This window comes from Solanum tuberosum, unplaced genomic scaffold (genome assembly GCF_000226075.1).
Source record: "Solanum tuberosum cultivar DM 1-3 516 R44 unplaced genomic scaffold, SolTub_3.0 scf00040, whole genome shotgun sequence".
NCBI classification, from domain to species: domain Eukaryota; kingdom Viridiplantae; phylum Streptophyta; class Magnoliopsida; order Solanales; family Solanaceae; genus Solanum; species Solanum tuberosum.
Genome location: NW_006238964.1, coordinates 2332773 through 2357689, shown reverse-complemented (window position 1 = coordinate 2357689; position 24917 = coordinate 2332773). Strand labels below are relative to the sequence as shown.

Below are 24917 nucleotides of genomic sequence, written 5' to 3'. Positions count from 1 at the left end.
CTGATAGGGGGGTTGATGGGGAAGGGGGCCAGGGTAGTGGGTGGGGGGTAAAAAAATAAAAAATTGAAATTAGAAATATCTTTTAAAAATAATTTTTAATATATTTTTTTGGGAGGGGGTGGGGGTAGGGTAAAAAAATTGAATTTAAAAACAAGCTTTAATTTTTTTTTATTTTTTTTTGGTGGGTGATTTGAGGGTAGGAACAAAATAAATTGATTTTTTCAACAAAAATATAATTGTAATTTGAAGTTGGAAGGGAGTTTTGGAAAATGTTTTCCTTAAGTTTAGAAGGAAAGTCATTTTCCTTAAATTTAAAGAAAATAAATTGATTTGGAAAACATTTTCCAAAATATTTAGCCCAACCAAACATGAGAAAATTGGAAAACATTTTCATACCAAACACACCCTAAATACTTTACGTTCTTCTCGGGATCCCTCACAATTATTACTTCTCAGTTACAAATCTTTTGACTCTTTTTCTTCAACCAGAAAAGGAAAAAAAATTATTGTTTTCTCTTTTCAGTCCAAACCAGATCTGTTATCGCTCTAAAAAGGTATGTTTCAAGCTTTCAAATTTTCTATTTCAACTCATAATTATGGTCCAAGATTCGATTTTGTTTACAGAAATGTGGTTTTTTTTCAAGATTCAAATAAGTTGTTTTTCAGGGATTTGTAATTTTGTTGATTTTGTGATTTGCAGAGACTGTAATGTCGTCTGTGGTGAAAGATTTGCATTCAAATGTAGAGAAATCTGAGACCCCTTTGAAGCCATTCAAGATTTTCGTAGGCTATGATCCACGAGAAGACGTTGCGTATGAGGTTTGTCGTTATTCCCTTCTGAAAAGATCATCAATCCCACTTGAGATAACACCCATTAAGCAATGTGAGTTGAGGGAGCAGGGTCTGTATTGGCGTGAAAGAGGGAAATTGGAAAGTACTGAGTTTTCATTTTCGCGATTTTTGACTCCTTATTTGGCAGATTATGAGGGTTGGGCTATGTTTGTTGATTGTGATTTCTTGTACTTAGGGGATATTAAAGAATTGAGGGATATGGTTGATGATAAATATGCTTTAATGTGTGTACAACATGATTATACTCCTAAAGAGACTACGAAAATGGACGGTGCAGTGCAAACGGTTTATCCTAGGAAGAATTGGTCGTCTATGGTTCTCTATAACTGTGGACATCCAAAGAACCGGGGACTAACACCCGAGGTGGTGAATTCTGAGTCTGGGGCATTTCTTCATCGCTTCATGTGGTTGGAGGATGAGGAGATTGGGGAGGTTCCATTTGTGTGGAACTTTCTTGTGGGGCATAATAAGGTTGTTGAAGGTGATCCAGCTACATTTCCTAAGGCGATTCACTATACACTTGGTGGACCCTGGTTTGAGGCTTGGAAAGATTGTGAATTTGGTGAATTGTGGTTGAAGGAAATGGAAGAGTCCAAGAAGGCAGAGGAGAAGGTGGTTTAAGCCAATGTAGACAACATTGTTTAAATCGCAGGGTGTATGTTAAGGTAATCAGCTGGTGGTTATTGTTGTAAGTGTGTTCAGTGATTAGAAGGTTATGCCATTTATTTAATCTTCCACATTATTTATTTTGTATTTTCTCACTTCGAGATTCTTTGTAATTCAAGCCAATATTTATTCTGTGTTGCTATATCTGATAAGCAGACTTTTAAGTCATCTAGAGTTGTATTATAATTGTAATAGATGTCTGTTAGTATAGAAGGTAGTAGATTGTGTGATGATCTACAAATTTATTATTGATATCTGCTCTGGATTTGTAATTTGGTTTCATTAATGAGAAACGATGGAGGTTTGGTTGCTTCTGTAATTTGGTTTTAGGAAATGCCCCTTCTCCCCTCTCTTCCTGCAAGATGTTTTTTTTGAGAATTAATTCTGTATTGAGCATTGGTGTGTTTTCAAGAAGCTTCTTGAGCTTATCATAAGGTGTTGAGCAAAAAGTAACTTTTCTTAGTTTGAGTTATCTATCACTTTGACGGTATCATTGTCATCTTTTTATGCTTTGGGTTTTCTTTTGGGGAGGATGGTGGTTGAGTAGGAGGTGAGTTATCAAGAAAGCACTTTGAAGAAGTGGGTTGTTCGTATAATTGCTCATTTATGCTTGTGCTGCCTCAACTTACAATAGTGAGACTGATCGTGTCTGTGCTTTAGCCTAACAGCTAAATTAGAAGCCGTTGCCTTAATGTCCATCTGCCCTTGTGGTTATTCTTCTCAGACAATTTGCTTGTCCTTCTAATTCTTTTTGCTTGGTAGAAATGATGCTATCTCTTATCTTTTATTCTCTTAAGCAATGGGGTATCATTTGTCACTTAAATCTGCACTGATTGAGATGTTATTTGCCAACACTCATTACTTCCTTTTTAATCTATACTCCCCTTTGTCTATGGTTAAACTGATTTTTTTGTGGCACTCTGTCCCTTTGTTCTCTTTTATGGTCACTAGCTTCTGCTATTTTGGGATTGTTTTTTCCAGGTAATAAATGTAAAACAATAGTCTATTCAAAGAGAAAATAAGAGTGTTTCTATGCATATCACTTCTTAATGTGTAAGCATACATTGATCTAATCTAACATCTTTCTAAAGATATGCTTGTACTAGACATCATAGCTTATATTTACCTTCCGTTTCCCGGAAGACGTATTTGGATTTGCGGAGTGACTGACCTTTGTTTCAAACTTACTTTCTGCTGGCAGCGGTATTTCTCCGTGAAAGTTGATTAACACTGCTGATTGCATAAGCATCAGATGCTGTAGAGGATTGTTGGCCACTGGCCAGTCTTCTCCTCAGAATTCTACCTCTTAATGTGGTAAATCTACCTTTCCTAGATTTTGAACTTCCTAATTCTAAACATATCTATCATTATTCTACAGTGCACTTACTTATTTTCATAGTTTAAGAGTTTATTTAGGTATCCTACCCTTAGATTGTTTGATTAAACATTACATTGGATGTGAAGAATTTTACATTTGTGCAGATAACATTTATAACTTCTGATTATTATTAGTTTGATCAGCATAAGTCAGTGGTTTAGTGTGTATAGATAAATCTATGTTGCTCTTACTCTTCAAAATCTTTGCCGCACCCATGTTGACACGACATGGATGTGGCACACCAGATTTGGTCAACTTACCTTCGGTGCTTTTTGACTACATCTATTACCAAAAGTGTAGATTGATTGGGTATTTTGTTTGATTTTTGGGTTTATGTCATGTAGTCATATAAAGTATGAGAATGTTTGGTTGTTACACTAGATATTTTATGAATAAAATATTAGGTATTATAAAGAATTAACTTTTATTAGTTCTAGTTCGATAGGTTTAATTAATCAAAGATATATACTTTATATGATAATATGCATTTATTGGCTTATCTCAATACCCGCTTCTGCACTCAAATTCATACCCTGAATCCTAAAATTTATATGACTGAGAAGCCAACCTTTAGATCCACACCCGAGTCCAAGCAATTTAGCATAAACTTCTCGTTTACTTTGGAACACTACAGATAAGCTGGCTTGACCGAACCTGTTTGTGGCTTTGTGCCTTTGTAGCTCATTGAGTATCACATACTCCAACTTTATTTAACTCAACATTTATGCTGGCGCCATATGGGTATGAAGCATACTTTTTCCACCTGTGGGCTCATCGTCGGTCCCTTATTATTTTTGGATTGGGATTGATAATGTTTTTACAACCTGATATGTGAATTTTCTGGAGTGGACACAAGTCACAATATTTCCTAATTCAGGAGTCAATTTATCATAATTCTCGAGTTCATTTGCTTCTTTTTTAAGGCTGAAGAGTATGATCTCTCATGTTATTACTGGTTGCACTAACTTGTTTCTGTTTCAAACCTAAACAATAATCACAATTCCAACTACGAACTTGTTAGCTTGTAACGATAACTTGTATCAGTTTCAAACTCCTCATAAGCAGTAACATGTCAACAATCCTGAAAATGATATCACTACGATGATTGTGGTGCTTATTAATGAGGCATTAGTAGTACTGTAACTTTATGAGCCTGATAGCGAGGGAAACAATATTTTTAGAATGAAGTTAGGCTAACTTTTTGTGTTTTTTCAGGTAACTGCAACAGAAAAGAGAGGAATCCTTCAATATGCTCAAATGATTGAGGTTTCAATGTGAAAGTCGAGTTCAGAAGATCACGTAATGTACAACAATAATGTAAGGTAGCTCATGATGAAGTCTACATGTGTATGATTGAACTTGGCAGTACCCTCATTGTAGTAATCCAGCTACACTACTTTTTTTTGCTGATGAGATCATCTGTCTGTTGAATGAGCAATTTTTGTAAAATCATTGAGCGATTGTACAGTCTACCCTCCCCATACCTCACTCGTGGGATTACACTAGATATGTTGTTGTTGTTCATTGAACAATTGTTACTTGTGATCCCATTGGGCCTCGTGGATTTCTCGGTTATAAAAAAAGTTGCAGTCTTGTTGAAATGATGATTAGTAGGAGTACCTGTTATTTTAACATGATTTTAGGTTTTAAAAAAAACCTGTAGTCTTTCCTCACATCTCTGTCATTTGAGATAACTTTGATAGATCCTTCTAGGTTTTGTGGAAACAACTAATGCCACACGTTTCATGTTTCTCTACCCTACGACAGGGACTTAATACCAATCTTTCCTATCATACTGCTGTTACTAATTTTTACTTCCTTTATTCTCCGAAGATGGCGGAGCTAGAAATTTATATAAGGGTATTCAACAAATATTGAGTGTAAATCATTATGTCTTTTTGGTAATGTATGAGTAAGTTGATACTCTAACAATGTCTACTGAAAAAATGAGAAAGATATGTACACTGGCCAATTATGAGAAGACAAGTAGTATAATACTGAAAATGACCAAATCCAAATTTCTAATTAATGCCTGATATATTATAATTGAGACAAATCATGTGTCTTACTCTACACAGACTTTTGAGTTGTCTTTATAAACCATATACTGAAAGTGTTTTTTTTTTTAAAAAAAATCTTGTCAAGCTATAAAGCAAAAGCTCTCTCTTTAGTTGAATATTAGAGAAGAAGTAGAAAAATGGATGCACCACAATATCAAGAGATGTCTTATCTTGAACATGTCAAACGTCGACGCGAGGAAAAAGGTTGCCTTTACGCTTGGTTTGTACTTTTTCACATCTATGGATTTTTTTGCATTTACGAGTTTTAGATATCAATTGACATCTGTGCCCTTCAATTTTGAGTGTGTACATACTTAAACATGTATAAAGTTGAACAAGTAGATGCACATATTCTACGTGACACATACATGTAAGACGCCACGTAGGATGTCGTGTAGGACGTGAATTGCTACAAAGTATGCTAAGTAGGATGCGTGTATCTACTTGTTCAACTCTATACAAGTTTAAGTGCCTACTTGTGATTTGTAAACTTGGAAGGCATATATGCCAAAAGCTAAGTGAGATGACATGTTTATGTAATATGCTAGTTTTGTTACCTATCTTTTTTACTTTGGCTAGGCCTCTGAAGACATCTTTTGACCTTATTTTGATCACTAAAGGCATCTTCTGACCTTATTCTGCTTTGATCCCCCAATATTGCAGGGGGTGGGGAGGGGTGCTCTTTTTTGTTTTTTTTTAGTTTTGGATATGTTGTTTATTCACTAGACTAAAAAAGGGGAAGATTGCCCCCAAGGCCTAGCTCAAGTGGCAAAAGGTGGAGGATTTGTGGCTTAGGTCGCAGGTTCAAGCCCCACACCATGCAAAGCGAAGCCCGGTATTTAAGTGGAGAAGGGTAGAGGGGCGGGCCCATTATCCACCGAGTTTAGAAGGCTGTGATTGGTCCAAAGGGCAGGTCACAGACGGATTTCTTTTTTATAAAAAAAAAGAAAAGGGAAAGATTGATGGTAATCTTTTCTAGAAGTAAAAACTGAATAATCAACATGTTTATGGGGTTTAAAACTTGGAAGCATAAGAAACTGGAATTGATTGACCAAAGTAAGCCATTATTAAAATCAATTCATCAACATAATACGTTTTTTTGAAATTTTACAAAACTAGTATAAACGTAGTTGTCAGTAGCATTTTAGGTTATATTTTATTCAAAAAAAAATAATAACAAAAAGACAAAAATCTGACAGAATAAACAAACATAAAACATTATTATCAGTAACGTTTTATAATTTGTTACTCTGAAGCACGTTTTATTGCTAAAACGTGACTCACAGTAACGTTTCTCTGGAATGACTGAAATTCAATCTTGTACATGCCTCATTCATTATTCAAATTTCTACTATTAAAATGGATAGATATATTTTGGCTAATTAAGAACAAATCAGAAATTTGCTGCTGGATCTCCACGTCTCGTTTACAGTTGTTTCGCTTTAGCATCTGCAGTAGCTACTATTTTGCATTTCGTACTCTGTAATTAAGCAGTTTCCTTTGTTCGATGGTCTCTGCATGGCCATCTTCCTTCTAAGGTTGAACCTTGCAATGATGTTCTAATGGATGTAAATTTTCAGATTGTTTGTACTTAAATTGAAAGTTTTTTACCAATTTCTATCAAGTGAAAACGTTTCGGAAGGTGGAGAATTTTCCTCAAATGCTTGTCTTGGTTTACTTTACCCTTCCTAGACACCACTCATGGGATTACATCCGGTATGAAGTGAATATATGTGTAATATATATATATATATATTCGATTTAATAGTGGAAATTTGAATAATGAATGAGACATGTACAAGATTGAATTTCAATTTTCAGTCATTCTAGAGAAACGTTACTGTGAATCACGTTTTAGCTGTAAAACGTGCCTCAGAGTAACGAATTATAAAACGTCACTGACAATAACGTTTTATGTCTGTATACTCTGTCAGATTTTTATCTTTTTGTTATTGATTTTTTTGAATAAAATATAACCTAAAACATTACTGAAAACTACGTATATACTAGTTTTGTAAAAAAAATTTAAAAACATATTATTTTGGTGAATTGATTTTAATAATGACTTACTTTGGTAAAAAATTCCAAGAAACTGACAAATTTGTGTAGAAGCTTAAAATTTTCATCACTGACGTACTTAGATGAGCTTGAGTAGAGCGATATAAACGATGAGGATTCATATAACTAACTCTAACTTAGGGATCAAGATTTGAGGCATAGCGTTTTTCTTCTAATTTTATTTGGCATTAATACAATATGGATAGTAAGACAGATTTACTTAATGCAGTGTGTTCACAATGTGTTGCTGCTTCTGTTGCTACGAGACATGTGAGTGCTGTCTGGACATGCTCTGCTGCTGTACTTGATGTCCCTCCTAGCCATGCCAACCCTGTGTTAAGCTAAAAATGGAATTTGTTTCCTTGTTTTCTCACACTATGTTTCTTCCACGTCTCTTTTGTTACCTCCCACTGTATGTTTAAAAACTGTGAAGTTGAATAAACTTGTGCTTTTAAGTCATTTTCTATAGAAATCTTTTTTTTCTTTCAACGTAGAACATTTTATGTTATCTGTTTGTTTGGTGTGAGTACAAAAATTCTCCATTTTGATGAAACATGAACTCTGTCATACCAAACACACTAGAGTTGTTAAACTAGATAAATGGTTAGCGCAAAGAAGTTATAAATACAGTTCCCTTTTGGACTACTAGAGTTAGGTCTTTGGCATATTTGCATCAAATATAAGTCATTACCAGAGAAGGTTTATGGTCACAAGATAGGCCCAATAAACACCAAGTCAAAAGAAAGTAACTCGAACAACAACAAAATAATAGACATTTTTACCTTCACATATGGCTTGATGTACAGTATTAAACTTGAAATACAACTGAAGACACACTCAGGTGGAAAGAACGCTTGTGAGGGTTTAATTTTTGCACAAAATCAATCGAGGATCTAAATTAAACAATGAAACTCGAGCAAAATTTTGTTCAAACATTTTACCTTCACATGTGGCTTAATTTACAATAGTACATTTGAATGTACAATTGAAGACATTCTTAGGAGGAAATGATGCTTGCGAAGATTATTATGATCTTTGCATAATAATCTATCAAGGATCAAAAGTAACTCCATTACTGCAGATTTACCTTAGCAACCGAGGATGGGATTTCTCCCTTCATCAATATCAATGAGAAGAACGTGCTCCGGATCTGAGCCAGAAGGTCCTTCTGAGTACAGTGTGGGAAGATAAGCCTTGTATGCTGGCAAGTAGCGGGATACAAAGTCCTTCACCTGTGAAAAGTGGAACAAAATAAAAAATTGGAAAACGTTCCTCTAAAGCATTAACTGACGGTTTTCATTTCTTTTTTGAGAAAGAATACACATAAAGTTTTACCTCCTCATCAGTCATCCCAGCCTTCCCATCAGCTCTCATTGCAATCTCCGCCTAAGAACATCCCACTAGACTATTTAAACAAATCGCACAGAATAAATATGGAGCAAAATGCAGATGATATCACATAACGAACCTGCAAACGCCATTGGTAGACATAACTGGGGTCTTGAATCTTGATGACAATCCATGACTTGACAAACTTATGCCATGCATCATAGTAGGTTTCTAAGTTCTTGTTGACCGTCTCTAGCTGCAATTTCTAAAGTTTCAATGATCCAAGAAGATAGATCAAAATAAAAGGCACAAACATCCAGAGAGAGTCTAGTATTTGAACCTGTGGATCAACAGCTTTGACAACTTCAGGTGGAAGGGGTTTGAAACCAAGCATCCAACCTTCAAACAGAATCACCTAATATCCAAAGTACTGACAATGACGTGAGGCAATCTTACCATTTCACTTGAGTTAGATCTATGAGAAAAGTTGTGTTTTTACAGAAGGGAACATGATGCTGACATTCTCACATTTTATATCATTTTAGAATTTTAACGTTTACTTTGTGGAAATGATGGAATTGGGGTCGCTCTTTGAATCATTAAACATTAGCTGAACAGAAAACCACTAATTGCCTGCTCTAAATAAAAACAACTTCCTACCGGTAGAGGCCCTTCAACCTCTGGCCATTCGGAGGGATCAGCTCTGTCACCTCTACCACTGTAAGCAGACTGGAAATAGAGTTTCAGAATAAGTAGCACATAATATTAATAACCCACTGAGACTTACATGTTAACTAGTCACTCTTACTTACTTTATCATATCTAGGAAGCTTCATCTTCACACCTGGATGGAGTTGAATATTAGTTAAGCATATAGATGCAGTGCCTAATTGAAAAGTAGCACAAGCTAAAAAGGTGCATTCACCTTCTTTCGTCAATTTACTTAGTGCTGTCAGTGTCTCAACAGACAATGGAAGATCATGGCTTCCAGCATTTCCACGAAACTGAAGTGAAGATGAAAATTTTTATTTTATTTTTTTGAGAAAAGAAGAAGTGAAATTCGTCATTTTCTACCTCCAAAAGCAAGTTCCCTGGGTTGCTGTCTCTTAGTTTCGCCTAAAACCACATAATGTGTCAGCATTGGTGATAATACACAGACGGAAACTAGCAAGCAGCAAACTTGTGAAACATTTACCTGTTCTTCTGCTGTTAAGTAAAAATCATCAATGGATATTGTAGCAGCTCTCCTGATGTTATGTGTAAGCATAATGTTTGGTTATTTCTGTCCCACAGAGGAAGCAAAAACTCATGAAAGCAACTTACCTCCCTGTGATTTTAAAAAGATATTCTAATGCAAATACTAGCGTTGTCTTTCCACATCCTTGAGGCGCACTGAAGCCAATCTACATGCCAAGAATATATCTTATCTTAGGTGTATTTATGTCTACCTTTTCTAATCAGACCAGCATGATATTGACCTTAATGGAAATCAAACACACAAGAACCAAGTGAATAATAAAAATGTGTCTACCACCAATGGAGGGATTTCTTCTTCTTCTTTGAACTTGGAACTATGCTGCGAAATTTCCTGTTCACACCACAGGAAGACTGGAATATAGTAGTGGTAGATTCGAATTTTTTGGGCCTCGTTGAGAGCCAACTGGTTGAGCTGAAACAATCTACAAAGCCGTAACCCATACTCTATCCACTTGTCAATGGACTCAGCCACCTTTTCTGCCGTCAGACCTATCTTACTGATGAGGGGGCCTGAGCATATGAATTCATAAAGATCATCCACAGAAGAAACTTGTGCTATTTCTTTTGAAGACACAGCATTCAATGGACCTTGCTTCCTTCCATTAGGGGAAAAATTATCACAAGAAGCAGATTTATCTTGCATCCATGAATATCCACTGCCTGCACAACCATGATCAGCCATGAATGCAAAAGGGTGAAAGAATATGACAGGGCAGCATTTTCACGGAAGTAACACTAATGGTCATCAACTGACACAATAAATAAACCATATAGATTACAAGAAGTAAAAAAGAAAGATCCACGGCATACAGTTAGCTATTCATCTTTTTCACTATGTAGCAAAACTTGCATCTAGGCTTACACCTTGAGTTTGTCTTTCATCTCATAAAATAAAAATTGAATTTCCAAAACCTATCACAAATTTTGTATATGGATTTGAAATTAGAAGAATAACCTTCGTTCAAAGTTGATTCCTTTCATTTCAAAAGAAAAAAGGGAAACAAGAATAACCTTCAGAGTTTTATTTAATACTTTGTTTGGTAGGATTTCCAGCCTATGTATAACTAATACACACTCAATTTCAGTAATATAGAGTTATAGCTAATACATAGCAAACCATGTTATATTAGTGATACAAAGGCTATTAATATATAAATAAGCATGGTTAAAGACAAAGCGGTCGTTAAAACAACATTACAAATAGTGGATAAGAAATAATCTCCGCATTACTAATACACCCTATTTTGGAGAATCTTAGTAGCTCAGTTGGTTGACTATCTAAACTTTCACTTTATTGGTGAGGGTTCAATGTTACTCGATTGCAGAAATTCACAATGAACTCGAGGATCGAAGCATTGTTTCAGGAGTTTCTCAAAAAAACAGTTAGTAAGGAAGAAGAAGAATTGAGCGAGAGAGAGAAATTTGTATATTTCATATCCTGATTGTAAAGTGATTTGATTACAGGCTATATAGTAATTGAACTCTTAAGCTAAAACAGAATTTGTTACCAACCAACTGCTCTTAGCTAACTTTCACTGTAGCTAACTAACCAATGGAACAGTAACTAATCATGTATCATTCAATTCTCCCACCCTGTAATCCCCTCCTCCCCCATTTCCCCTTCCCCTACCCACGATCTTTTTGGAAAAGAAAAAAGAACATATTCAGTACTATTGTCAAACCGACCAAAGCTAGGCTTAATCTGTTCAACCAAGTTATCGTCACAGGAATATTTCCAGTCCTATGAAAAAACCCTATTTTAGCAACTGCAAGATCGATCAACTATATAAGCAGGCACCAAGCATTTATGTGCAAGAACAGCTAATTATCTGCCAATTACAAGAATCTTGCAATATAAGTTCACACCCGCTTCGAACAAGGAAACTCACAAAGAAATTATAGTAGGAACCAAGTTACAATAATTGAAAATTGAATTGAAGCAAAACAAAAGTAGAGTTGAAATTTAAAACCTGATGAATTGGAGAGGTGAGGCAACATTTGAGAGGATAAAGTCGGACGCTTTGCTCTTGGGTTTCCAGAAAGGGGAAAATTTGTCGACCCGATTTTCCAGCATTTGAAATCGCCGCAATTGTAAATATTATTATTAAAATCATAAAAATGTGGAAATCGTAAAGAATATGATAATGATGATGATGTGGATGAAGCTGACAGCTGCCATGGCGACGGAGTCTGAGATAATATATTCAATCCCGCCATTGTCGGCTCTCTCTCTCTCTTTCTTTCACATACACACAGTGAGTGAGAGAAGTTCTTAGCAAGTGTGTGTGTGTGTGTTGCAGCTTTTTGTGGATACGTCAGTTACAAAACGATCGGTTAAGATTTGGCCAAAAGGTATCTGACCTGAAAGCAAAGCTGGATTTTTTTTATGGGGACAAAAAGAATGAGGAAAACAATAACTAACTAACATACCGAAATACGTTTAAGACCACAAGAATCAAATAATATTTTTCATAGGCTTTTTAGTACCAGGGACAAAATCTTTAGTGTGAATCCAGATAAAATAATTTAATATTATAAATATTTAAAATTTATTTAAGATCATAAGATTCAAAAGAAATTCTATTTGATATTTCGAATAGTAATAGTGTTAGTTAAAAATAAAATCTAGGGATTGCTACCTTCTTCAACCCCACCCCCTTAATAGAGGAAAAACAAAATTTAAAGTACTTGGTTCATAACATAAAGTTGATCACAACTATCATTTTTTAAATTATGTAAAAACACTATAGATCGTACATAGTTCTTGAGTCGAGGGTATACGAGATATAATCTCTTTACCTCACAAACGTAGGATAGAATCTGTGTACACTTAACCTTTCGAGATCTCACTTGTGAGACCATATTGGGTATGTTATACTAGAAATCATACATAGTAGTTTTTTAAAAGATTGTAGGAAGAAAAACATGACTCCCTGAAATAGTGCCATATATTATGGGAAACAATTATTTTATAAGCAAATGATATAGAAGATTAAGACAAATCATTCTAAATTACAAAAGCTGGCAAAGGTAACAGAGTTGAAAAAAATAGCATGTACAAAATTACCTGCATGATTTTCTTGAATTACAACTGAGAAAGTTGCTCATTTTTTACTGCTAAACTTGCTAAGTTTAAGTATACTCCTAGTATGTCAAAACCTTTACAGCAAAAGAGTGGACAAAAGGAACACTCAATATAATGTGAATTTGAATCAGTTACTCTCATAAAAAAAGCCTAGGGAGGAGCCAAGTTGCAAAAAAGCCCCTTTATAGAATATGTCATCTGCTTCAGCATTGCTGCTCCATTTGGTTAGTCTTCTTATATCTTCAAATTTCATGTTTGGAACAGTGTCTCAAGTAGCTTTGGCGAAGACAAACACGCGACTGACTTGAACTGTTGGCATAGGAAAAAGAGACACTTATTAAGCAGCTACACATAATGACAGCTCAAATGTGCTACTTTTGAATAATAACATACAAGTACCTCATCTTGTCGGTATTTAGCACGTATGACGTTTAGAAGGCAGTTATTTGTATTCAACTGTAGACCTTGCAGTGCAAGAACTGTGGTTTTCAGATCTTGAGCCTTGTAATAGGTATAGTGCTCCAGTGTTGGACTCTGTCAAAGTTGCAGGCATAAGTTCTACACGCCAGAGGCACGCAAAAGCTAACGAATTAAAGTAAAAGAAAACCAGTATATTCAAGAAGCAAACCCATGGGTGGCTTGACTGATCTAGTGTCCATCTTGCAAGGAATACAGATGATGCAGCAATAGCAGACGGGGTGAATTTCAAGAAGCCATATTCGAGCAATGTCAGTTCGGTGAGATAATTAGCCAAGAACTCTAGCTCCAGATTGGGATTCTGAAATTATGTATCATTAAGCAATACGATTATACTTCAGTACAGAGAAAAGTTCTGTTATCATTCAAGTGATGCACATTAATTCATTACCTTGTAAGAAGCTTGTGCTGCTCTTACAAATCTCCTACAAATAGCATCATACATATGAAGATGAAAATTTTCAGTTTTCACATAGACAAAAGAAAAAGAAACACTATGCTGTTATACACGTGTAAAAATAAACCATGGCTGAAACAAAAGTACCTGAGAAAGGTCTTTGCAGTTGGAGTTGAGAGTCGGAAACCTAGAAAGTTCAGAACAAGAATCTCCATTGCCAGGACCTGCTCCACACTTTAATATATCAGAACCTTCAGTTTGTCCAACTAGTATATAATAATATCTGAAAACCATTTTTTTTCTGGGAGTTCTGTAAAATGATAGAGAAGGAAAGGGGAAGGGGGAGGTGTCGACATCTTCTTTAGTAACCAAGAGGTTTCATGCAGATATAGTATTTCCTCTGAACTGTACCCATAAAATCACTGTTGACAGTATGCTGCATAGAATTGCATTTCTTGTAGGAGTTCGACGAGATTCTCTCACTAATAAATATTAATGAAACAGAAGACACAGATCTACTTCCAATATTTGCAAGCTTAAAATAAGCATAGAGATTCATGTAGACCTACAAGTTCTAGAACTTAAGAAAAACCTCAAAAGCTTGAAGGGGAATAGACCCCCTGATAATTATACCAAATGATATACATTACACAATAACACATATAGAGAACGTAAACTGCATGTGAAGTTTAGAGAGGAGAGATATATGAATGATCAAGTTCATCAATTAGGTTCTCCATGGGAAGTACAGAACAGAACCCAAAGACATCATCTTAATATACCGGAACTATGCTTGTTCTTCCCACCCTTTCTCGTCACGTAATGCAGAAATTCAAGATCCTGATAGCGAGAACTTGAAAGAGCAGTATTCTACCTCATTTTTCGTGTAAGCATTATCAGTGATGAAACAGAACTCCTCAACACGTGGACCACACATCTCTTCATATTTCCTTCAAAATTGAAAGAAAAACCCACGTTCAGCCAGATAAAATGTAATTCTTTATTCAGGGATAAAAGGGAAGATTTTTTAATACAAAGTGCAAAGTGATGGCAAAAATGCTTGATGTCCTCTTTTTTTACAGGTGAAGGCACACTGCAGTCTGCAAATGTGGCTACATAGGAGCATTTCTTCCTAAACACACATATTTATGGAATGACGAGATTTGTTTTGTCAGATTCTAAAATGAGTGGAGTCCTTAGTCTAGGCCCTATATGCACTTTGTAGCTAAGACGTTTCCAACTATTAGGCATGGCCAACCGATCCAAAGATTCTGAAGTAGACTTCTGTTTAATTTAGAAGGAAAGGATCCTGTATTTCTTCGACTTGAGTTTCCTTCTCTTTTAAGCATTTCAAGAAAATGTTTCCCCAAAAAGCAATATTTCAAAGAACCTATAGTAGTAAAAACAGTTGTGTCGAGCTTACGAGGCAACTAGCATGCAAGTGATTCCAAGGAGCTGCAGGTTTTTCCTTTCCACATAGTTTTGAGAGAGAAATAGATCGATAAAGTGAACAGCAAGGTAGAGTGTATCTGGCACCAACTTATATTCCTCTGACACCTGACACAAGATTAGACAATGACCTTAGCAACCAGCATTCTTATAAAGCATTTCTAAAATCAGCAGGCAACTAACAACCATTCTGAGCTGAAAAGGTAAAGGAAGGGCCAGAGAGGCAGGACGAATCCATCATCAAGTTGAAATTATACGGACTTAACTAGCACCAAATTCACAAGAATCTTACGAATGATTTATATTTTATCATAAGTAAAAAATCACATACGATCTTTACAAGCCTTATTCTAAACTGATCTAAGATGAATCAGCACCAGATGATGAAAACCAAAATGAAAATGTAAGTTGCTTGTCCAAGTTAATACTGTTAGGAAATTGATCTGTTTCACATTTATTTGTTCAAGATGAATCAAGTACTAACAATTAGAATATGTCAGCACTGGAAGACATAACACAATATGCTTCAACTATTCAGTTTCTTTTTTTTTTTTAGATAAACACCAACTTACCTCCACAATCCAGTCGACAAGGATTGCACGCATACTTTCTGTGATATCTTGCTGGAGTGTTTCCATGAAATTTGATTGCGGCCTTCTAATTATCTGGAGAAATACAAATTAGACTTTGCATTAGGATAAGTTTACAGTTGTCCACTGCAACTCAAAAAGACTACGGCTACTACTTGACGCCATTATCCTAAAACAAGGAAATCTCAGAACTTATACAAGTTGAGATTTGGATTCAGAAAATTAAGCAAATAATGCTTATTAATATGCAGAGGAAAACATTCCAATAAGTAGGTGTCACAGTGGGAAAGGATTCTGGAGCTAAAGTATCCAGCATTCTTTCATAAGTGAACATATATTGAATGTATGAAGGAGGATTAGCAAAGAAAAGAACCTAAGTGGTTACAGATAAAACTGAAATTATAACGAAAGTTGAGCATTGTTGCTGATTTGTCTAACCCGAATTTTGAATAAAACAGTGAAAAAGCATCCTTGAGTTGCTTGTGCAAATATGACCTTTGCCAGAGTGCCAATTACTTCTTCAACTAAGAAATCCAGAAGAACTGTGCAAGAATATCAATTAAACGAACCTCTGCAACCCGTAAATTGTTATATATATCATGAGCATATTGACTGCATTGTAGTGGATCTTTTTTATCAGAATCAATGTCTATGAAGTCCAACTTTGTTGATGTTGATGGTGCCGCATCACGAACAGCTTTCCCAACCATGCCTGGTAAAAAGTTCAATTAGTTTAGTATGCAAAAAGAAAAACAATAACAGAACAACATGGTCGCAATTACATGGAACACAACAAAAGCTAGTAGATATGAATCCTTTCTCTAGAGAAAAATGTCAAAGAAAGAAAGTGTGATGGAGAATTACAATCATTATTTAGGTCAAAAACATATTCACTACGTACTCAAGAATAAAGTAAGAGGATAAGACCAAGGCTTCCTCATTGATTTATAAATTTTACTACGGAGAAATCACTTGTTATTATCATCTCTTTTTCTTAATCATCCTGTCCAGAACAACCACAAGCTTGTCAAAAGTTATATTGTCTCTATGAAACAAGTTCAAAAGGAAACTAACCTTTTCTTGAAAAACCTTTGATTTCTACTGGATTTCCTTGTTGTTCATGGGACTTTCTGTCTGAGCAACTTTGATTAAGGCTACTCCCTGCAGTTAGACAAATCAAGTGAATATTCATAAAACTGACTCAAATAGTACTTCTCAGATTAGAAAGACATGCTTTCAGCATCTTGACCCATACTTGGTGGTAACTTGGTTGGAAATTGATAGACTTCAGGATCAACAGAAGTGGTCACATTAGACACATTCATTGAGCTGTTTCCAACCCGCGTGATCTTCTTCTTCTTCTGACAATTAAAATAAACTAAATCAGATAATAACAGGGATAAAATGAGCCAGCAGGAAAGTGTATACACTATAACCAAGGCTTTATTGGGATAATATAGAAGCACATACAACACATGAATCCTTGAATTCGCTAATGCACAATACTATTCTCTACTTGCAATATTTCAGATATTTCAAACCTCTTACTGATATTTAAGGAACTCTACAACAGTCAATTTATGAAACTTGTTTCGCATGGTGTCAATGACAATGCAGATAATACAAGTAAAATAGGAAGAACTACTAACTGGGACTTTCACAGCATTGAGGCAATCTCCATTTGAAGTGTTGCAACATAGATTTGTGACATCCTTAAGCACTGGCCGGCATTTCTGCTCCACACAGGAAGTAAGTGGAACATTCTTGTTCCTCACCCTGAGGATTGCCGGGTTAGAACTTATCTGCAGAGCACGTTTCTGGCCCCGCTGCTTTGGCAGTTCTGCAGTGCTAGCAACCATGGATTTTTCAGGGACAGCAGCTCGAGATCTTGTAACTCGAACCATGGGCTCAATTGCAGCTGAGATTACTGAATTTTCTCTCTTCATAGTGAGTGTGGGGGGAAATGGAATTAAGCTAGTCAATTTACTTTTAGTTGAACCCCCTCATTTACCTGCAAAACTTCTCAAAGTCAGTAACATGACATATCAAGAATTATGAAGCTCAAGAAACAATGAAACTAACAAAACTTAACATGCTTTATCATGGAAGCCAACCATTATAATTTACAGCCAAGGCAAGCTTAAGCTTTCATGTTGACTAAATCTAGCACCAAATAAGGAAGAATTCATGTATAAATCTTTCCATAGGACTCCAATTCACTGGATAATACCATTCAAAATGAAATGTGCATGTCATATCAAGAATAATGAAGCTCAAGAAACATTGAAACTAACTGAAACTTAACATTCTTTATCATGGAAGCCAACCAATATAATTTATAGCCAACGAAAGCTTTCGCTTCATCTTGACTAAATCCAACACTTAATAAGGAATTCAAGAATAGATCTTACCATAGGATTCCAGTTCACAGGATAATACCATTCAAAATGAAATGTGCATAAGAAATGCCCAATTTCCGGATCCATATTCACAAAAATAATACTCCACTCGTCAAAATAACACGTCCACATGTCCTACTAATATCAAGCATGAACATTAAACTATTAACCATCAAAAGAAGTACAAATATGAAAGAACTTATTTCTCAAACAACAACAAACATATCCCACAAGTGGGGTTTGGTGAGGGTAGAGAGGTCGTCTCCGATAGACTCTCAGCTCAAAGAAAACAATAGGAGCGAAGAAACCAAGGCAACATATTAAACAAGGCAAAGAACTTACATCTCCACTAATGTAAATGTTCTAAAACTTAAACAGGAAATCTCAATGAAGCAGACAGACACCACCAATGTGGCTCAAAATCGAACTATAATCCAAGAAACGTTTAAAAATACGTCTTTTACCAAACATCTAGATGCCTAATTAAAGGAAATTCCTCTACATTTCTTCTTCTCTACTCCAAGAACTCAAAATTATCAGACAAACCCAACGACCCACCTCAATAAAATAGAAAAAAATTAACAATGTAAGAAGGAAGATTCAAAATTTGATAATTTCAAGAAACCCCAAAGACCATATCATATCAGCAAAATGTTATTGAACAAAGAATGTAGATTAATAAACCTTGTTTCAGCATTCAACAGCTACAAGAACATTCAAGAATGTGATCAAGACAGGATCTTGATGAAAGAAAATGGAGATTGAGATGGAAGAGAGGCGGGATATTGAGTTCAAAGTTCAAATTCAAGAAAATTGAAGGAAGGTTAAAAATGAGAAAAAAAGAAATTCAATTAGGGAGTAATTCTTTATCTTGGGTTTACAGTAATGGCCTCTGAGAAAAAGAGAAAAAAAAAACAGAGAGAGGTTTGACTGGTTTGACTAAAACGGTTTTATAGAACAAATTAGTATTGCAATTTGGTTATTATAAGGTAAAACGCGGTCCGAAAAATGTAAAATACAAGGACATCCTAGCTGGCTGTTTTATTCCTGAATTACCCTCCTTACTTTGGAAAATTATACACATTTAGTCCTTTACCTATTATAGTAGTTTTATTATAGTACGTATACTTGTATTTTTTAATCCATTTTGCTTAAACTATGAAGTAAAAAATGTACTATTATGAAAAGGTGAATCACTAAACCTGTTAAATATTAAAATTATAGGTCAAACGATCACAGGGAGCATAAATTCACGTGAATCCAAGGAATTCCCTAGATACATCCCTACATAAAATTGAGCAAAAAAGAATGGTGGATTTATCAATTGGCATTGTAACCTAGCTATTGTTACATTTTTGCGACTAAGTAGCTTATTGTATTAACTATGGTCTCGAAAGGGGTAGCTAGATTACAATGTAAATGTAAAGAGAAATTAATCGAGAAAAACCACCATTCACTTACCCTACTCAAGTGACTCTAATGGCATATTTGTATCATATATCTTTTATATATAAGAGTTTCGATGTATCAATTTGATTAATTCATGAATCTTTTATTTAAGAGTTTCGATGTATCAATTTGTGCATATCTTGATTAATTCATGAAGCAACTTGCTATAAGTGTTGTAACTGGATTCAGACCTAATATTTCTGAATTACTCTCATACCTAAGCAACTACTAGGTCACTCCCTTGGGAGATGCTAGTGCCATGTTTCAGTTGTATACCATAGCATGTCCACTAAATTGAAAGTCATGGTCATAGCTTAGCTATATACATCAGCTTGTAATTAGGTAGAGATATGCACTTAAGAAATGAGACACATATGTATAATGGTTGCATGAGATATACTCAGAGAGATAAATGAGACACTTCCATCATCCATTTAAGAAAATTAGGTGTCTGAAATACTTCAGTTCAAACTATACAGAATGGCAAGTTTTAGCTTGCATTTCCAATGATCAAATTGCAAAGCTTAAAACCCTTCAATTATTTATTAAAGGATAGAAAGTGTCTTTCATGGTTTTGTTGATGACTGATGTCAAGGAGAACCAGCTGACACTAAATTTTAGTCTGAGAGAATCATGAAACCATTCCACTATTTACCAGCTCTTCCAAACCTTTTCTGAGCCTTTCTGCAGCTACTCGACAGTCCTTCTCAATCAATCCTCCAAAGGCGATCCTAACATAACCTGGACAACCGCTGGAACTTCCAGGGATCAGAACTATTCCATGCCTCTTAGCTAACCAGTGAACTACTTTGAAGTCGTCCATGTATTTATCTGGCAGCTTTGCCCACAGGTAAATGGCACCTTCTCCCCCTTTAACAGCTTCCTCTCCCAAAGGAGATAAGGCTTCTTGAAGCACCTCTCTGTTCTTGACAAGGTCTTTAACTTGATTAGTTACCCATTCTGGTCCCATTTCCATGGAGTAAAGAGCCAGTCGTTGTGAGATTATTGAAGCACAAATCGGTATGTTGTCCTGAACTTTAAGGAGTTGAGCTGCGAGCCCTTCCACTTCCGATGGGTATGCTATCTGCATCCATTAAGACATGAGTTTAGCTCACTCACAAGATGAAACAACTTATCCAATTCAGGAGTAAATATTCAGTACAAAAGTTTGCAGAGGAATTCTGCTGCAAAATTAACATTGCAGCAAAAACATGTTATAAAGCAATCATGCCTCATTCGCAATAAGTCTTAGCTGTTGGAACAAGTCATTTTTGTTGCAAAAGAATACTTGTATTTGGTTGCTATTGAGACCAGTTATAAATCCAATCCCAGCAGATTACTCAGCCAGGCACACATGTTTATATAAAAGCTAATGAATAACTAGTATAGAGAAATATATTAGAGGTGTCATACATGCTGATTTTAAAAAGAGATGTGTGAGTAAAGAGAAGCGGTTTTATTTGGGATAAAGGTAAAGACGAGGGAGTTTATGAGGCAAGAAGATGCAGTTGGGGAAAACATAGAAAAATCATCTTTTAACCAGAGATATATTTTTCTGGTTGTGTCAAGAGTCACCCAACAGAATAATAATCACTTGTGTGCCCAATATCATTACATTTCTAGATATAAGTTGGAACAAGAATCACTTACATATCCAACTCGCCATCCCATCATCCCATATGCTTTGGAGAAGGAAAAGATGTTGACAATGTGGTTTGCTTCTATGCAAACATGCTTCCGATCATCATACATGAAATACCTGCAAATAACTTGCAACATATATATAAGAACATATCATCCAGGAAAATAGTTAACCACAAATAGAGTGTACTGAAAAAAGTTGCAAGAAAAAGGAGGAACAGAGATGATATTAGACAGAACAAGATGTTTGCATTCATGGAGGAGCAAAGGCTCAATAGATACATGTCTTAACTATCTAACTCCTTGAGAAAACAACTTTCTTGGCCTATCTGTCATCTAGGGATTGAGAACAAACAGCAACAAGTTGGCCAATAAGGATAAATTCAAGACTGAACATTCTGTCACCTTTAGCTATCTCCTTTCCTCCCCTTCATACCGATTAAAATTCTGCAACAGATCCCAGGATAGCATAAATTTTTGGGAAAAAGGACAAATATACCCCCCAAACTATCGTAAATGGTATGTGTATACCCTTCGTTATACTTTCGGTACACCAATGACCTTACCGTCCAAATTTTAGAGCGTATATACCCTTTATACTAACGGTGATACACGTGTCCTAATCCTATCTACCGACCCGAAATTTATTAAATTTTTCTACCAAAAATTAAAATTCCCACCCGGAAACCCACCCAAGTAAAAATACCCGCATCCAATTTATTCCAATTTCTCTCACTATCCCCAAAAGTACATCCACTACATTGGCATCCAGCAATGTTGATTTCCCCTCTTGACATACCGCCAAATTGCACACCACCAAGATTACCCTACCAGCCATATCGTTGGTTTTGAGCAAATGACGAGTCAATGTCATTTTCCAGGCCAAGTTGAATATCGCGTGTGTTCTTTGGTCTCCTCGGAGCTGTCATTGAGAAGATTAATTAGCAGAGATGTTAGTTCCAGCTGGAACAATTTTCACTTTGTATTCTCTCTCTCTCTCTCCTTCTCTGGTATTCTCGGCCGAATTCGAAGGCTGCGCCGGCCAGAAGCAACGCGAGGAACAGATCCGACCGGCGAGCCTCTTTCTCTTTCTCTCTCTCCTCCTAAGCTTCAGTGAGGACGATAACGACGAGTAGCAGCTCCAGCGGCTCGGACCAGCGAGCGGCGAACAGCAAACTCCGGCGAAGGTAAGAGCATTTTTCAGCTTCTCCGGCGAACTCATCAGCAAACTCCGGCGAAGGTAAGAGCATTTTTCAGCTTCTCCGGCGAACTCATCAGCAAACTCCGGCGAAGGTAAGAGCATTTTTCAGCTTCTCCGGCGAACTCATCAGCAAACTCCGGCGAAGGTAAGAGCATTTTTCAGCTTCTCCGGCGAACTCATCTATCTTCTCCGGCGACCAGCTCAGAAGAGAGACGGCAGTGCTACTGTTTGCCGCCGGAGATCAACCAGATCTGGCCGGAAATTACCCATTGATCACCGAAACCCTCTATCTTCACTGACCAGGTTCTATCTATCCTTTTCTCTCTCTTTTTCGCTGAACCTAGTTGCTGCTGGGCTCTGTCTTGCAGACTCCTTATCCCGGAACAGTATTCCCAGTTTTTTTAATAAAGTTCTGACCTGTGCTTCAGTTTTTAATAGAGTGGGTGTTATTGTGCTCTTTGGATTACACACTGTTCTGGACACTATAGTGTAGCTGCTGTTATATTGTTCCTTAGAGTGTATTACTGCTGCAGTTTGTAGTGTTTGTCTGTGTAGATCTTACTGTGATTGCAGTATCGTTCTAATGGATCTGGTATCTGATGGTGGTAGTGAGTCATGTCCTCGGTTGAGGCCGAGGTCGAGGGGTAATAGTGGTAAGTGGGTTACGGGTTCTCATAACGTGAGGGTAGGATCTTGGAACATAGGTTCGTTGACGGGGAAGTCCATAGAGCTAGTGAAAATTCTCAAGAAGAGAAAGATTAATATAGCCTGTGTCCAAGAGACTAGATGGGTAGGCGCCAAGGCTCGGGAGGTTGATGGGTTTAAGTTGTGGTATTCAGGAGGGTCTAGGGATAGAAATGGAGTGGGTATTTTAGTAGACGGGGATTTGAGGGAGCAAGTGGTGGAGGTTAGGAGGATCAGTGATAGGCTGATGACGATTAAGCTGGTCATTGGAGGATGTACTTTGAGTGTTATTAGTGCTTATGCTCCCCAAGTGGGCTTGGACGAGGAGGCCAAAAAGCGCTTTTATGAGGATTTGGATGAGGTAGTTAGAGGTATACCGAATACCGAGAAGATTGTCATTGGTGGAGATTTTAATGGCCACATCGGGGCAACTGCTAGTGGATTTGATGATGTTCATGGAGGCTTTGGTTTTGGGGAGAGAAATGGAGGTGGAACTTCGCTTCTAGACTTTGCTAAGGCTTTTGAGTTGGTGATTGCGAACTCATGCTTTCCGAAGAAGGAGAACCACTTGGTTACCTTTCGTAGCCCGGTAGCTAAGACCCAGATAGATTACTTTCTCCTTAGGAGGGGTGATAGAGGTCTATTTAAGGACTGCAAGGTTATCCCAAGTGAAAACCTCACTACCCAACACAAGCTTTTGGTGTTGGACCTGAAGATTAAGAGGGATAGGAGGAAGAAGATGTTATCTGACCGACCGAGGATTAAATGGGGTGGGTTGACCCCTGCCCTTTCTCGGGAGATGGGTGAGGAGCTGATGGGGATGGGGGCATGGAGTGGTAGCGGGGATGCGGACAACATGTGGAATAAAGCAGCTAGTTGCATTAGGGAAGTTGCTTCTAAGATGCTAGGGGTGTCTAGGGGTAAATTCGGAGGACATAAAGGAGATTGGTGGTGGAATGGGGAAGTCCAAGGTAAAGTGGAAGCGAAGAAGGCTGCATACACAAAATTGGCGGAGTGCGTAGACGAGGAAGAGAAGCGGACGCTTAAGAAAGCCTATAAGACGACAAAGACAGAAGCTAAGTTAGCTGTTTCGAAGGCGAAGACGGCAGCTTTCGAACGCTTGTATGTCGAGTTGGGGGACAAAGGTGGGGATAAGAAGTTGTATAGGCTCGCAAAAGCAAGAGAGAGGAAGGCGCGCGACTTGGACCAAGTGAAGTGTATCAAAGATGAGGAAGGCAAAATACTGGTGGAAGAGACCTCTATCAAGCAAAGATGGCGAAGCTACTTTCACAAACTTTTAAATGAAAAAGGGGAAGCGGACATTGTGTTGGGTGATTTGGCACACTCTGAAAGACTTCGGGATTTTGGATACTGTAGGTGCGTTAGGTCCGAGGAGGTTATACGGGCTATTAGTAGGATGAGCAGGGGAAGAGCGACCGGACCCGATGAGATTCCGGTAGAATTTTGGAAGAACATGGACAAGGCAGGCATAGAGTGGTTAACTGGGCTGTTTAATGTTATTTTTAAGACAGCGAAAATGCCTGATGAATGGAGGTGGAGTACAATGGTTCCGTTGTATAAAAACAAGGGTGATATCCAAAACTGTAACAATTACAGGGGTATCAAATTGTTGAGCCATACTATGAAGATTTGGGAGAGAGTGGTGGAGATGAGAGTGAGAAAAGGGGTGTCCATCTCCGAGAACCAGTTTGGATTCATGCCGGGACGTTCGACTACCGAAGCCATTCATCTTATGCGTAGACTGGTAGAAAAGTATAGAGAAAGGAAGAGAGACCTTCACATGGTGTTCATTGACCTTGAAAAGGCCTATGACAAAGTACCGAGGAATGTCCTCTGGAGGTGCTTGGAGTCTAAAGGAGTCCCGATGATTTATATTAGGGCGATAAAGGACATGTACGGTGGAGCCAAGACTCGGGTTAGAACA

At 36.9% G+C, this 24917-nt stretch overlaps 4 protein-coding genes across 7 annotated transcripts in view; 1 reads left to right on the top strand and 3 right to left on the bottom strand.

Moving 5' to 3' along the window:
• The first annotated feature begins 430 nt into the window (after nucleotides 1-430).
• LOC102599014 (protein CDI-like) lies at nucleotides 431-4500 on the top strand. 3 transcript variants are annotated; one of them, XR_001472957.1, is made up of 4 exons: nucleotides 431-554; nucleotides 701-1517; nucleotides 2720-2832; nucleotides 4112-4500. XR_001472957.1 is itself a non-coding variant. In XM_015306788.1 (3 exons), exon 2 carries the CDS (start codon nucleotides 709-711, stop codon nucleotides 1471-1473), a length of 765 nt encoding a protein of 254 aa, XP_015162274.1. In that variant the 5' UTR covers nucleotides 431-554; nucleotides 701-708; the 3' UTR covers nucleotides 1474-1517; nucleotides 4112-4500. The 3 variants fall into 3 exon arrangements, 2 of the variants coding, with proteins under 2 accessions (XP_015162274.1, XP_006343102.1); XM_015306788.1 differs by lacking the exon at nucleotides 2720-2832; XM_006343040.2 differs by lacking the exons at nucleotides 2720-2832; nucleotides 4112-4500 and having other exon boundaries at nucleotides 432-554; nucleotides 701-1837.
• A 2743-nt stretch (nucleotides 4501-7243) lies between these two features.
• Nucleotides 7244-12002, bottom strand: LOC102598451 (D-glycerate 3-kinase, chloroplastic). Of its 2 annotated transcripts, XM_015306787.1 has the most exons (13): nucleotides 11571-12002; nucleotides 9875-10260; nucleotides 9667-9746; nucleotides 9539-9590; nucleotides 9418-9459; nucleotides 9269-9347; nucleotides 9156-9187; nucleotides 9004-9072; nucleotides 8684-8758; nucleotides 8483-8599; nucleotides 8350-8400; nucleotides 8102-8246; nucleotides 7244-7345 (listed from the first exon to the last, which is right to left on the bottom strand). In XM_015306787.1, exons 1-12 carry the CDS (start codon nucleotides 11815-11817, stop codon nucleotides 8103-8105), a joined length of 1374 nt encoding a protein of 457 aa, XP_015162273.1. In that variant the 5' UTR covers nucleotides 11818-12002; the 3' UTR covers nucleotides 7244-7345; nucleotide 8102. The 2 variants fall into 2 exon arrangements, with proteins under 2 accessions (XP_015162273.1, XP_006343101.2); XM_006343039.2 differs by lacking the exon at nucleotides 7244-7345 and having other exon boundaries at nucleotides 7784-8246; nucleotides 11571-12001.
• Nucleotides 12003-12594: 592 nt separating this feature from the next.
• On the bottom strand, nucleotides 12595-18906 carry LOC102586893 (cyclin-A2-4). The gene is made up of 13 exons (XM_006343086.2): nucleotides 18682-18906; nucleotides 17248-17609; nucleotides 16854-16959; nucleotides 16673-16759; nucleotides 16168-16310; nucleotides 15581-15673; nucleotides 14983-15116; nucleotides 14434-14509; nucleotides 13707-13783; nucleotides 13554-13587; nucleotides 13314-13463; nucleotides 13085-13219; nucleotides 12595-12994 (listed from the first exon to the last, which is right to left on the bottom strand). Exons 2-13 carry the CDS (start codon nucleotides 17542-17544, stop codon nucleotides 12935-12937), a joined length of 1392 nt encoding a protein of 463 aa, XP_006343148.1. The 5' UTR covers nucleotides 17545-17609; nucleotides 18682-18906; the 3' UTR covers nucleotides 12595-12934.
• Nucleotides 18907-19823: 917 nt separating this feature from the next.
• The window catches only part of LOC102598122 (aspartate aminotransferase), a 13298-nt gene continuing 8204 nt past the window's right edge, over nucleotides 19824-24917 (bottom strand). The window contains exons 8-9 of the mRNA XM_006343038.2: nucleotides 21097-21205; nucleotides 19824-20530 (exon numbers count right to left, since the gene is read on the bottom strand). Of these exons, the coding sequence (XP_006343100.1) occupies nucleotides 20078-20530; nucleotides 21097-21205 (562 nt within the window). The 3' untranslated portion in view covers nucleotides 19824-20077. The remainder of the gene's footprint in view (nucleotides 20531-21096; nucleotides 21206-24917) is intronic.